Source organism: Nannospalax galili, unplaced genomic scaffold, assembly GCF_000622305.1.
Source record: "Nannospalax galili isolate Female #2095 unplaced genomic scaffold, S.galili_v1.0 scaffold388, whole genome shotgun sequence".
In the NCBI taxonomy this organism is placed as follows: domain Eukaryota; kingdom Metazoa; phylum Chordata; class Mammalia; order Rodentia; family Spalacidae; genus Nannospalax; species Nannospalax galili.
In genome coordinates this window covers 3,340,226-3,355,485 of record NW_008360304.1, presented here as the reverse complement: position 1 = coordinate 3,355,485, position 15,260 = coordinate 3,340,226, and the positions used below count along the sequence as shown (strand labels likewise).

At 37.8% G+C, this 15,260-nt stretch overlaps 1 protein-coding gene across 1 annotated transcript in view; it reads left to right on the top strand.

Annotated features, from left to right (window-relative positions):
• Nucleotides 1-15,260, top strand: part of Rb1 (RB transcriptional corepressor 1) — a 162,304-nt gene that overhangs the window by 16,951 nt on the left and 130,093 nt on the right. The window contains exons 2-3 of the mRNA XM_008824409.3: nt 10,139-10,254; nt 13,619-13,738. Of these exons, the coding sequence (XP_008822631.2) occupies nt 10,211-10,254; nt 13,619-13,738 (164 nt within the window). The 5' untranslated portion in view covers nt 10,139-10,210. The remainder of the gene's footprint in view (nt 1-10,138; nt 10,255-13,618; nt 13,739-15,260) is intronic.

The following is a 15,260-nucleotide window of genomic DNA, read 5'->3' as shown; positions in this document are numbered from 1 at the left end:
TCATCCCTTTGTTTTATATCTGAAATGTCTTCTCTGAACCCAAGGCCAACTCTATTTTTAATTTTTTTTTTTTTTTTTTTTTTTTTTTTTTTTCTGGTACCAGGATTAAACCCAGGGTTTTGTGCATAACAGGCAAATATTCTACCATTTTGCTATATCTCTAGCCCTGTTTCTTTACATTTTTCTTTTCAGTTTCTGATCTACTTTAGATTAATTTTGTAAGGTGTTTAAAGGTTAGGTCTGGGGCTGGAGAGATGGCTCAGTGGTTATGAGCACTGACTGCTCTTGCAGAGGACCCAGGTTCGATTCCCAGCACCATGACGGCTATGAACCATCCTTAACTCCAGTTCCAGGGGAATCAGATGCCCTCCTCTGACCTCCATGGTATTGCATGACATGGGTGCACTCACATACATGCAGGCAATATACTTATACACATAAAATAATAATAAATAAAATATTTTTAAAGGTTAGGTCTATAACTTTTGGGGGCTATTTGAATGTATAGTTAGCATTATTTGCTGAAAAAATACCATTTCCGCTATATTGTGTTTTGCTCCTTTATCAAAGATCACTAGACTGTGATTGTATGACTCTATTTCTGTCCTCTATTTTTTTCTATTTTCTCTCTTTTTCTAATGCCTCACCATCTTCACTGTTCAGCCTTATTGTAAGTCTTGAAGTTGGGTGCTGATTGTCCTTCAGTTTTGTTCTCCTTCAATATTGTATGGGCTAGTTTGCATCTTATGCCTTTCCTTATATGATTGCTTTCTGTTTCTGAGACAAAATATCCAAGAAAATCAACTTGAATGAAGAAATGTTTATTTTGGCTTATACATTCAAAGGTTTCAATTCATGATTTCTTGGCCCATCACTTTTAACCTGTGGCAAGGCCAAACATGGTCAGAGTGTATAGTAGAGTAAAGCTGCTCGTCTTATGGTGTCCAAGAAGCGGAAAGAGTAAAAGGAACAGGTCTGGTGCAAGATACGTATTCTTCATTACCATAGCTCCAATGACATACTACTTCAATTAGGCCCCACCTTCTAGTTTCCAACATCTCCTGGTAGACCATTCAATGAGCCAGTCAATGGATTGAGCTCCTTGATCTAGTCACTTACCAAAAGCCCTATCTCTGAGCATTGTTGTCTTGAGGACCAAGTCTTCAACACATGAATCTCTGGAAAGTATTTCAAACCACGTTGCAAATTGTAGAATCATTTTGTTGAATCTATACATCAAATTAAGAAACTGAAAAATCTTGACAATGTTGAGTCTTCTCTCTATGAGCATGGAATAATCTCTCTACTTGTTTGTTCTCTTATTTTTTATTAGAGTTTTGTAGTATTTCTCATACTGATTTTATATATAGTTTGTAGATTTGCATGTAAATATTCCATTTTGGATGCTCATGTAAATTCTATTGATTTTTAAAAATTTATTTTAGATTCCATTTGTTGCTCATTGTTGGTACCTAGGAAAGTGATTGGCTTTTGTGCACTAATCTTGTCTCCTATAACCTTGTTAAAATTGCTTAATAGAAGGCTGGAGAAATGGCTCAGTAGTTAAGAGTTCTGGCTGTTTTTTCCAGAGGAACTGGTTTAGTTCCCAACACCCACATGGCAGCTAACAACCATAACTCCAGTTCCAGGAGATCTAACATCCTCTTGTGGATTCCACAGGCAGTTCATGCACAGGTGCACTTATATACATGAAGGCAAAACACTCAGACATATAAAATAAAAATAAATAAATTGAAAATTTGCTTATTAGATCCAATAGTTTCTTTATTGATTCTTTTGAAATTTCTATATAAATCATAATTTTCAAACAAAGGCAGTTTTATTTCTTTGCAATGTGTAAATCTTTTATTTTCTTTTTTGTTTTATTGTATTATTTAGGACTTCTAGTATGATATCAGTGTGGTGAAAGATAACATTTTTATCATGTTTCTGCTCTCATCAATAAATGATACTAGCTATAGGTTTTCTGTTGATGTTCCTTATTGAGTTGGGAAAGTTCCTCTAAATTTGTAGTTTTCTGTCTGTTTTAAAAATCATATATGAATGTTAGAGGCTAAATTCTAGGCCTTTTCTGTGTCCCAGTGTAGCAAATGAGTTCAGTGATGTCTTTTCTTTGGGAGTTAATTTTGCTGATGCTACTCATTTACTGTCAGTTTGGATAGGAACTAAAGAAACCAGGGTAGAGCCAACAGATTTATACTTTAGTTATTCTGATGCCACTTGCTTCTCTGACCATGGTAAGGAAAAATAAAAAAGAGAGAAAGAAAATCTAAAAGCTACAGTTAGGTATGGACATTGTTATAACTTTAAAAAATATGCATTTAATGCCATTTTTGTGCTAGACACTGTGCTAGCCTTTTAGGGGTACTGTGGTAAATTAAATAGAAAGTTTCTGCCTTAAGGTGCTTAGAAACTTGTTGCGATAGAGAAAGATCAACAAGCAAGTCAGTCAGAGTCCTGGTAAGAGCACAGGCTGTATATAGAGTACTGTAGCTGTTCTTTAGGGAAGGAATCTTAGGCAGTGGGCTGGGTAAACCCACTTTAGGCAGTGGGCTGGGTCAAAATTTGTCAGGTACATGTTTTTCAGGGAATAGAGTCAACCCTCCCCTTAAAGGTATTGTGCAACTGAATGGTCAGTTCAGCTGGTGTTTACCCCAGCATGTCTTATCTGAAATGTGATTGAGTTCAAGCAGGGTTAGCTTTTGCAGTCCTCCTGTGGCTCCGCCACTCCTGCATCTTACTTTTGTGCACATCCAAGAATATCCACAATACTAGACTGCTGCTAGCTCAGGCTGTACAAGTGAGATATGGTTTATTGGCATATTAGCCTATAATTTCTTTTGTTCATACATAAACCTTGGTGAAGAGGAAATCCAAGCATAGAAGAAAGCAGCTTTCTCCTGTTTCTGCAGTACTTTCTACAGTGCCTCTAACATTTAATGCAATTGTTTTTGACCCTGTGTTGGAGTACATATTTCTAGTGGTGAGTTTTCCTTTTTCATAAGTGAGAAAGTACAGGCTAGGAATATTATTCTTTGTTACACTTTGTTTATTTTGTGTGTGGAGGGTGCCTGTGCTGTGGCATGCGTGTAGAGGTCAGATGACACTTCTGAGAGTCCTCTCCTTTCCACTGTGGAGCTCTAGTGATGGAACTCAGGTCATAGTCTTGGCTGCAGGTGCTTTCTCCCACTAGACAGTCTCACTTTCCAGAGGATATTTTTTTTTAACTTATGAAATTGCAATTCAAATTTATGAGAGCTTAAGTAGTCGTTTTCTTAATACTTAAGCTCTGTTTCCAAGATACTTCTTGTCACCACTTGGTGGAGCTCTTTTATAAGCAAGCACATTGTGGCAAAGCAAATACATGTAAATTGTCACTAATTTGGTATTACAATTAGGGAGGTTCAGATGAACTCAACTAATAATAGCATAATGGGTAGTCTCATAAAGTGTTGATTATTTGATTTCAGTTGTTAATATATATAATTAAAGTTTGATATTTTGAAGATTTTTGTTAGACGTATTACCAATTTTTCTTTCCTGCTTTTTATTAATTTAGCAGTTTTTACTGATTATCTCTTGCTTTATAATTGGCCAGGCATGATGGTACCTGCCTTTAATCCCAGTACTTGGGAGGCAGAGGCAGGCAGATTTCTCTCAGCCCAAGGCCAGCCTGGTTTACATAGAGTTTCAGGCCAGCTGGGACTACATAGTGAAATCCTGTCTCAAAAGAAGACACTGACTTGACACATTGGGCCTTAACATGGATAACAGAGTATATGGGTTCCAGTAGGGGGGCGTTATGGGAGGGTGCTGGTGGGGACAGGGATATGAAGATGATTAATATTTTTTGAGATATTCTATATAAAATAACAAAAATTCAATAAAAGCAAATAAATAAAACAAGGAAGATGCCAATTCCCTCACCCCCCCCCCAAAACCCTCCAGTATATATCTAGGATTAATGAAGAAAGTGAAAACTGCTTATAATCCTACCAACTCTAGAGGTAATATATGTGTATATATTCATATGTGTGAATCATGTATTTCCTCACCCTTTGTTTTTTTAAAGTTATAATCAAGAGATGCAAACAATTTTATAGTATTATGCTTTTTTCCACTTAAACATTGTACCTTGGGTATTCTCCCATGTCCCTGTAATATTCTTGAAAATATCTTAAGGGTTTTATATTAATCCCATAATAAAGCTTTATCATTTATTTAACCATTCTACCTTAAGTTGTTTAGGTGTTCCTCACTAATTTTTGGTTTTATAAGTAATTATTAGAGCCAGGCCTGGTGGCACACGCCTTTCATCCCAGCACGGAAGGCAGAGGCGGGCAGAGCTCTGTGAGATCGAGGTCAGTTTAGTCTACATGTCAAGTTCCTGGGGCTACAGGGAGACCCAGTCTCAAAATCCGAACAATCAAAAGTAATTATTAGAACATCTGTTACATGGCTTTTGACTCTACAGTTATTGTCAGTAGATAATCCACAGCTGCAAAACTGAAGTCTTCTAAGAATCTTGACACATATTGACAATGTGTTCTTAAGCTGACACTATTCTGAGATTCAGCATTTTCAGAATGTTTTTTTTAATTAAAAAAATATTTTATTATTTTTATTTTTTATGTGTATGCATGTATTGCCTGCATGTAGGTAAGTGCACCCATGTCATCCAGTGCCCACGGAGGACAGAAGAGGTTGTCAGATCCCATGGAGCTGGAGTTATGGACAGTTGTTAGCTGCCATGTGGGTGCTGGGATTTGAGCCTGGGTCTTCTGCAAGAACAACCAGTTCTTAACCACCGAGCCATTGTTCCAGCCCCCCTAGAATATATTTTTTAAATGCTATTTTAAAAAATTTACAAAGTGTTTATTCTTTGCCCATTTTTCTTTACAAGCTTTTTACTTTTTTATGACTGAGAAAGTAATTACTTTTATTTTAATCGTTCTTAAAGTGCTGTTCTGAGCCCCCTTTCATAATTTTCAAGAAAACAGATCAGTTTCAAATTTAGTTTGTAAGTCAGATGGGAAAAATCAGGCCTTGAATCTCACAGAGCAGGCAAACTGGAAGGCAGAGTGAGACCTGAGAAACATCTTCCTGGAGATGATGGTGATGCCATAGGAAGGGTGAGATTGGTTAGTTTGAAAAAAAAAAAAAAAAAAAAAAAAGATGGAAACAAGTCCTGGAGTTAAGGAATACTGAGGAAACTATGAGATAGAAAAGAGCTTGAAGATGTTAGAGTGCTTCGAAAACCAAGGAAAAAACTTTTACTGAGGTAGATTGAAGGAGAAAAATTTAGATATTGTGATTCTTCAACTGTCTCATTAAAAGAGAAATTAAGATCATTGAGTTAAGAGTATTAGAGCTTGGAGCTAGAAAGATGGCTTAGTGGCTAAGAACAGGTACTGCAGAGGACCTGAGTTAGGTTCCCAGCCCCATGTCAGGCAGCTCACAACCACCTGGAACACCAGCATCAAGAGATCTGATGTCCGCTTCTGGCTTCTGTGGGCACTACACTCATATACACATATCCGCATGCACCTATGGAACACATACATGCATGCTGCACACGTGTGCACATACACAAAAAATCTTTAGAAAAGGGTATAGAGCTCTTGGTAAGGTTGACAGAAAAATCTTGAACCACAAACTGAACTAAAAATGAATAAAACCTTTAGAGCTATACTTACTAAGACATTGGTGATGCTGGTGAAGAGACAAGGGGTTGGTAGATAGAGGAACACAATAGAGAATCCAGAAACAAATGGCACATGTATTGTCAGCTTGTTTTCTGAAGAAGCACAAAGGCAGTCTAATAAAGGAAGGCTATTCCTTTAAAAAAATGAAGCTAGAGTAATGGGATATCTTATCTAGTTGTAAAAAATTCATTTGGAGGACTGGGGAGATGACTCGGTAGATAAGGGCACTTCTTGCTAAACCTGAAGACTGAGTTTGATCCCTGGAACTTGCATAGTGGAAGGAGAGAACCAACTCCAGCAGCTTGTTCTCTGACCCCCACATAAATGCTATGGTTTGTACCCTTCCCACAGTAAATATAAATTTAATTAATTCAGTTACTACCACATAATATTTATAAAAATTAACTCAAATGAATCATAGACTTAATATTCTTGAGTATGACGTACTGAAGAATCATTGTGAAATTGTGGTAGACAATGATTTCGTAAGTATTACCACTGAAAGCAGAACCAAAAAAAGAAAAAACGAGATTTAGTTTAATCAAAATTTAAAACTTCTACTCTTTGATACCATTTAAGAAAATGAAGGGCTGGGGAGATCAATCAGTGTGTAAAATGCTTGCTATGGAAGCATGAGGACCTGAGTTCAGATTCCCAGAACCCAAGTAAAAAGCTGGGTGTGGTGGTGTGCACCTATAACCCCAACATTGGGCAGGGGGACAAGAGAGTTCTGGGGTCAGTCTAGATGAAACAGCAAACTTCAGCTTCAGTGAGAGATCCTGTCTCAAAAGGTAAAGTGGAGAGCAGTCAGAGAACAATCAAGTAAGATAGCCAAAGTCAACCTCTGACCTACAGATGTGTGCCTCTCTCTCTCTCTCTCTCTCTCTCTCTCTCTCTCTTAGAAAGAAAGAAAGAAGGAAAGAAAGAGGGAGGGAGGGAGGGAAGGAAGGAAGGAAGGAAGGAAGGAAGGAAGGAAGGAAGGAAGGAAGGAAGGAAATAAATGTAAAGGTTCCAGGATGTAGCTTAGTGGTAGGGCGCTTGTGTATAATATGTGAGGACCTAGGTTAGAGTCCCAGAAACACACACACACACACACACACACACACACACACACACACACACACACAAACATATAATCTGGTTAACATTTAGGGGACTGCAGCTCAGTTGGTAGAGTGCTTGCCTGGCATGCAACAGGACTTGGGTTTGATTTTCAACATCACATAAACCAGGTGTGGCACATGCCTATAATCCCAGTACCCAGGAGTTGAGGCATGTGGATCAGAAGTACAAGGTCATCCTGAGGCAAATAACAACTTTAAGGCCAGCCTGGTCTACATAGTTCTAGGTCAACAGGAGCTACAGGGAGATCCTGTCTCTAAAAGACCAAGAGAAAGAGAGGGAGGGAGGGAGAGAGGGAGAGAGAGAGGGAGGGGGAGGGGGGAGGGAGGAAGGGAGGGAGGGAAAAGAAAGGACTGTGGCAGCTATTACAGCTATTAGCGGACCCATTGAGGCAGTTATATTCAACAAATATATAGCTGAGGGCAAAGAAGCAAGCCAGAGCTATGATGGGGTAAGCATAAAAATTAAAAAAGTATGGATTGTTGGGAATTACTATCGTAGAGGCAAACAACCTTTCATACCAAGAAATTAACCTTATTGCAAAACAGAGGCAGAGGCTGCTGATTTTTATTTTATGAAAACGTCATTGTTATTGTAACATTGAGCCAGTTACATTAGTATACTCTGTATGTGCAGTTGCAGAAATAACAAGTGTGTAATGTAATTTCAGAATCAATTTTATCAAGTTAAAATTTTCCTGCACTAAACTGTATCAGTTTTAAATATGTAGTTCAAAAAGTTTTGATGGGGAGGGGCCTGAAGAGATAACTCAGCATTTAAGAACACTGACTACTCTTGTAGAGGACCTGGGTTCCGTTCCCAGCACCCACATGATGGCTAACAACCATCTGTAACTCCAGTTCTAGGGGATTTGACACCTTCTTCTGGCCTCCTTGGGCACTGCACAAATGGGTACACCATATATATGCAGGTAAAACACTCATAAACATAAAATAAAAATAAAGTCTCTATGGATATACCTACCTATATAATCACTACCACTGAGGATTAGAATTTTCTGATCACAGCAGAAAGCTTTCCTTTGCAGTCATTCTCTGACACTTCCCTCTGGTCCCTGGGTAGCCACTGATCTTTCTGACTTTAAAGATTAGTTTTGCCTTTTCTAGAACTGCATATGAAAGGAACCATACAATGTTTTTCCCTCCCTCCCTGTTCTAGTTTGTTTCTCCAATGTTGTGACAAAGTGCTCTGACCAATACCAACTTGGGGAGGAAAGGGTTTATTTGACTTACGTCTCCCAGGTCACAGTTCATCACTGAGGAAGCCCAAGGTAGGAACTCAGGGTAGGAACCTGGAGGCAGGAGCTGGAGCACAGACCATGGAGGAATGCTGTTTACTGCTTGCTCCTCTGGCCCATGCTCAAACTACTTTCTTATACAGTACAGAACCTGCCCAGATGTGGCACTGCCTGCAGTGGGCTGGGCCCTCCCACATCACTCAACAAACAATCAAGAAAATACCCCATAGACATGGCCACAGGCCAGTCCAATGGAGACAGCTCCCCAGTTGAGGCTCCCCCGCTGCCCAGGTGTGTCAAGTTGACAACTAAAGCTATCAGCATACTTCCTTCCTTTCTTTTGCCTTTTCTCAGTGTAATAATTTTGAGACTTCTACTATATTGCATTTATTAGGCGTTTCCTTTTTTGTTTAATAGCATTTCATTGTGTGGTTATATTACAATTTGTTTACAGAGTCATCTGTTTTTGGATATTTGAGTTGTTTCTAGTTTAGGACTACTGTGAATGAAGCTGTTGGGAGAATTCCTTAATAAAATTTTCATTTCTCCTTGGCATAAATATCTGTGATTGAATGGCTATGTGTTGAAAAAAGTGTATATTTAACTTTATAGTAACATGCCAAGCTTGTTTTTCAGAGTGGCTACCCCCTTTTTACAGTCTGTCATTGGTGTTTCAGTGCCTCAGTGTACTACTTAATTACCAGTCTTGATATTGCCAGTCTCTTTTTATTTCAACCACTCTTAGGATGTGCAGTTATATTTTAAAGCACTTAAACGAAAGGTCTAGAGTTGGATGATGGTGAACGTTTTATTATCCATAGACGTTTGATGATCCAGAAACTCCTTATCCTATAGCTTGTGCGTGAGAGTCCCAATTGTGTGAAATTGTATCTCATATTTGTACTTTCAGCAAATAGATTCACCTATTTGTTACTAGACCATTAGATAATCTAACACTTCTTTTCTTTTCATCTTAATATGATCCAAATTTTACCTACTAAATTTATAGATTTAGAAGATGGAGAATGTTGTTGAGGGGCAAGGGTTCTGATAACATTCTGGTGATGATGTTAGCCATTAAATATCACTTACTAGCTATATACTGAACACTATGCAAAGAGCTTGACTGGAGAGATGGTTCAGCAGTTCTTCCAGAGGACTTGGACTCGATTCCCAGCACCCACATGACTGGCCACTAACAACTGTCCTGTAACTTCAGTTCCAGGGGATCTGACACCGTCTTGCCTGTTTTGGCATTGCCTGCACATGGTATACTTACATACATGCAGGTAAAACATTCATACACATAAAATAAAAATAATAAAATATTTTAAAAAGAAATTTACAAGGTTAGAAAATACTTGATTGAACAAATTAATACAGGAATGAATTATAGCAAAGGGAGTATAATCTGATAAGCAAGTCAGCTTTTCTTTTTTCTGAAATAAAAGTCCCTCAAGTTTTATGTTAAAAATTCTAAAATCTTTTAATGTGGCTTTAATGACATGAAGAAAGGAAACTGTTTCCAAAAACTGTCTGGCTCTTGAGGTTTCCACAGAAAGTTTTTATTTCATTTTCTGACCTTTGTAATTTTTTTGCCTTATAATCTAAAATTTGAGTGCTTGTTACATTAATATAGAATGAAATAATTTTGGGGCTGGAGAGATGGCTCATCAGTTAAGAGCACTGATTGTTCTTGCAGAGAACCCAATTTGATTCCCAGCACCCACATGGCGGCTACAAACTGTCCTTAACTCCAGTTCCAGGGGAATCCGAAGCCCTCCTCTGACCTCCACGGCGTTGCACAACACGGGTGCACTCACACACATACAGGCAATACACTCATACACATAAAATAAAAATAATAAAATATTTTTAGAAAAGAATGAAATAATTTTAGGTATGTGCTGTTATAAGGATTTAAAAACATTTATTTTACTTAATGAGAAAAAATCATATCTAATTCAGCTTTAACATAGTATTCAATGTGTGAATGATTTAATAAAATGTTTCGACTGTTTTTGTTCCCCAGGAAGGTCATATTCAAAAGAAGAAGGAACTCTGGGGCATCTGCATCTTTATTGCAGCAGTTGACCTTGATGAGATGCCTTTCACTTTTACTGAGCTACAGAAAAACATAGAAACCAGGTAAAATTTCTTATATAAATTTAGGCCTTTGTCACTTCAAAAGTACTTTTAAACTTTTCATAAATTTTGGAAATTAGTGAAAATGCTAAAATTAAGTCAGACATAAGGGATTGGGACAAGTAGTGAATTGTCATTCTCTCTGGGATGGACTAAGGTTTACTAGGCTTCATTTCTTAAACCCGTTGCACAGTTGGTATCCTGTGAAAAATTTTTGTTTGTCCCTTTCTCTTCATCTGTAGTCTTAGCTGTTGGTAAATTGGACAAAAAAGCAAAAATTTATAACGTAGGTTTACTGTATATTAAAACCTTTATAAAAGTAGCAAGTCTGTCTTAGGGCTGGAGAGCTGGCTCAGTGGTTAAGTGTATACTGCTCTTGCAGAGGACCTGAGTTGGGTTCCCAATTAGAATTGCTTGTAACTCCAGTTCCACAGGGATTCATTGCCTCTGGTCTCTGGGGGCACCTGTACTCAGGTGTACACACACACACACACACACACACACACACACACACACATACACACTTAAAATCTTGAAGAAAATCTTTTAAAAAAGCAATGAGTCTATCATAACAAAATTTAACTACTGTATGTTCCTTATTGATTATAATACTTGACCCAGTAGTTCCTTATTGCATTTTTTTGGGCTTTAAGAGTATATTAATTTTTGCCCAAGTAATTCACAAACTTTATTTTGAAAAACTTAAAGGACTTCTGTTATTTCCTTTGTGGTATATTTACAAAATACAGCTGCAGTAAATACATTTAACAGAATGGTAATTGTACATAGTTCTTAAATAAAGTCATCTAGAATTAAATATAATTAAGTTTTGTTTTAGTTAAATGAAGTATATTAAATTATATTTAAATTTTTTTTTATTTTATTATGATTATTTTATGTGTGAATGTTATGCCTGAATGTATGTAAGTGCACCCATGTTGTGCAATGCATGAGGGGGACCAGAAGAGGGTGTTGAATCCCCTGGAACTGGAATTATGAATGGTTGTTACCATGTGGATGCTGGGATTCAAACCTGGGTCCTCTGCAAGAGCAGCCAGTGTTCTCAACTGCTCAGCCATCTCTCCAGTCCATAAATCATTATATTTTAAAATATTTTTTGCTGCCTTTTAAATACAATATGGAAACAAAGGCTTTGTATGCTCATATCCAAAAAGAATATAAATAGCATAAAGAGTTCACAGAGTCAGTACCTGTAATACCACAGGCACTAATCCCTCCCTCCCCTCTTTCCTTCTCTCAAATTTCCCTTCCAAAAGAGACTTTGTTCTAACAGCTCATACCTGCCATGGTGCTCTTAGGACAGACGTGAACTAGGATGTGAACTAGTCAAGACTGATTCTTTTGTTCAGGACTCTGTACATGTACTTCACAGTCTTCTTTCTCGTTTTCTCCCATCCCTTCTTCTCTTCTAAACAAATGCAGTGTAAGTAACCTTAAATCAAGAGTCCTATGAGAGAATACCAGTTCATCATTTGACCCAGATCCTTTGTGTTTAACTTAATGTTAGCATTTCTCACTAATTTCCTAAAGTCAATTAAGTGGAAAGTTTAGAAGCATTTTTTTCATAACCAATATCCTGATCTGCTCAGTCTTCTGCCATTTCTGCTTCTTTTAAAAAATTTATTATTTTTATTTTATGTATATGAGTGTATTGCCTGCATGTGTGTAAGTGCACCCGTGTCATGCAGTGCCCACAGAGGTCAGAAGAAGGTGATGGATCCCTGAGAACTAGAGTTACAGACAGTTATCTGCCCTGTGGGTGCTAGGACTCAAACCTGTTTTCTCTGTAAGAGCAGCCAGAGCTCTTAACCACTGAGCCATCTCTTCATCCCTCTATTTCTGCTTCTTTATTTGCTCCTCTATATAGCTTATCAAGACTGTCCATCCCTCTACACAATGAGAACTTTTAGTAACTTCTTTTTTGAGTGTTCTTTGTCTCTTGCTAATTAGCTCAGGCTTTCTTGTTTGTTTTGAAGTGTAACCTCCTTGTGTTGCCCATGTAGTTCTCAAACTCTGTACTTAAGTGATACACCTCAGCTTCACCAGTGCTGGGAATGTAGACTTATGCTACCTCATCTGTCTTCTCTGATGTTCCTACTGATTGTTGGATAATCCATAAATAGACTACTGACTGCTCTTTGGTTCTTTTAACTGCTTTGGTATGTTCTTATACAAACATAATTAAAAATTAATGTATGAGATGTATCTGATTACTTCTATCTTCAGTGTCCTGTTGAAAAGTGTGTATTAGCACTTCAAAGATTAATTTTTGTAGGAAAAAAAGGAGTGATCAGAAGTCATTAAACAACATAAAATTTCAGTCAGCTTTCTTTTTCCCTTCTCTGACCATATAGTCCTAAAACCTTCGGCAGGACAGAGAATTATCAGTATATGGTAAGGAAATGACAAGGATACAGAAAAGATGATAGTTTAAGGTGAGATGAGGAAGACATTCACATGATGGTGGCAGCCACATGGGTGGAGCAACCTGACATAAGCTGGGTAGCCTGACATAGGCTGTGTGGTGTGCAGTGTTACACCAAGTACAGTGTGTGGGCAGCTAGTTTAGGGAGGCATAGTACAAGGGAGTCGAGGAGGAAAGCCTGGTATGGGGAAGGGTGAGAACAGTGCACAGTGAGGAGTTAGTCTGAGTAGGAGAGGAGACTTTCCACATGGAGGCATGGAAGGCTTTGGGGATCCAGCCTTACAGGCTATTTGATCTAATGAGCAATAAATTAAAAATACAGAATTATGAATATGGGAAAGGAAGCACTAAAATGAGCCATTTGGTTTTGTGTTAGAATTGAATAAATTGATGTGAACTTATTTTAAAAACACAGAGATATAAGTAAGTGACTGTAGATAGTGATTGTGTACTGTGTGTCTTAGCAATCTCAGTGAATTTTGAATGGTTTTGCCTTGTGTGTGATTAGTGTTTGAGGAGATATGTTTACCCTCGTTGTGTAATGTATATACATATATGAAAACATTACCTGGTACCTCATTAAGGCATAAAATTCTTGTGTTTTTAGTGTATCAGTTAAAATAAATTTAATTAAAAACCCACATAGATTTGTTTAGAAATAAATATATGTATATGTCTTTTCATGACCTCTGTTGGGTTTTTTGTTTTGTTTTTTGTATTCCTAACTTTAGATATAACCAGCGATATATAGGTGTTAGAACGCGGGTTGCTTCTAGAAAAGTGCATAAATAAATAAAATCTTTCCAAAGGACATATAGTAAGTTGCCATAAAGTGGATAATCTTTTGACTTGAAATATCTGTGCTTTAAAAATGAAATAAAGCAAATTTTGATACTGATGTACTTTTTCTTTTCTTTGTAGTGTCTATAAATTCTTTGACTTACTAAAGGAAATTGATACCAGTACCAAAGTTGATAATGCTATGTCCAGACTGTTGAAGAAGTACAATGTGTTATGTGCACTCTACAGCAAGCTAGAACGGTAAGGCAAAAATTATAGTACCTTGATTTTCTGTTGTTTTTTTTTTAATTTTTGTATCCTGACTTTTCATGTCACTGTTTAGTTAGATTCAATCTGTGAACTATTATATATTTAAAAATTGTTAAGTATTATGCCTTGCTATTAGTTTTTATTAATTCTTAGGTAATTTATCTAGTCATAGCATTCTGAATGCTTGCTCCAAAATGAACTCTTTTTACTAATCTTTCATGTTTCATTTGTTTTCTCAAATTTTTAGCTTACTTCCCATTTTAGCCTCATCTACTCTATTTCTAGTTCTGATAGTGGCCTACATTTTAATGTCTTCCAGTTGCATTATTTAGCTTAGAAAGAAGCTGAGCTGGCAGTGGGAGGTACGGGGTGGGTATTACCAAGTGATGATTTGTGCTCCAGTGATCATCTAGGAGAAACTCTACTCTTACTGTTCAACTGGGAGAAGAATGTCTAAACCTGGGTTATGTTGTTGGTTATTTTTCATCCAAATTGTAGGCTTCTAACCCAATTATTTTAGTTCTTAATGTGACATGTGCCTGCTATTGTTTGTTTTGGAGCTCACTGTATTTGAGTAGGAGCATGTAAAAGTTAATGTTTTACTTAAATAAGCAACTGAATAAAGAGAAGGGGAAAAGTGGTATGGTCTTAGGTATTCTAGGGAGAATGAGAATAGAGACAGAGCTGGAGAGAGGCATGTTTTCAGAAGCTTGAAGCTATTTTCTTGTCCTTTGCTTCTTGATTGGTATGTCACATTCAGAGATGTGATAGAAGATTTTTAAAAAGTAGAGGAGGTCCTGCCCTCACCTTACTTTGCTTCTTGGGCTGCACAGCCTCTGGTGTCCTGGTGGTAGCACCTTTCCCGGGTAAGTCCAGCATGCCCACCATGCCTTGACTCCCCCAGCCTCTTTCACCCTCCCAGCTTCCCCACTGCCTCCTCCTAGCCTGGGTAGTAGCCCATTTCTTGTCTTGGCACCCCAGACACTGGGGTGAACCTCCCCACCCAGAGCCACCACTGCTTCCTGATCCTTTGCATCCAGACCTAGTCCCCAGGACCCCTAAGGGCCTCTTCCCAGCTCCTCCCAGTAGTCCCCAGCACCCCTAAGGGTCTCTTCCTACCCAATCCAACCTCCACCTAGCAAGCCTCCAAAATTTTAGTGTGCCTTCTGACTAGAGGGACCCAGATCTTAGGAAGAAGCCTGAGAGCATCTGATCCTCATCTGACTTGGGCCTTTATGGGAACTCCTGTGTAGCTGGACTAAAGCCATCAGTCCCCTCCAATATCAAGTCAAAAGAGAGAACCTGAACCAACCAGGTTTTCATACTGAATAAGAAAACAACACAGGCAAATCAAGTATAAAAAGAAGCAGATCTAAACTCAAGAAAGAAAGGCTTAAGTCTCACACAAGAATCAGAAGCTACGAAAGAAATTTACATATCAAAGTCACAGAGGAAAAAATAGTAACATGAAAAACCAAAATAATATATCCCCACCAAGTACCAATACTCCTCC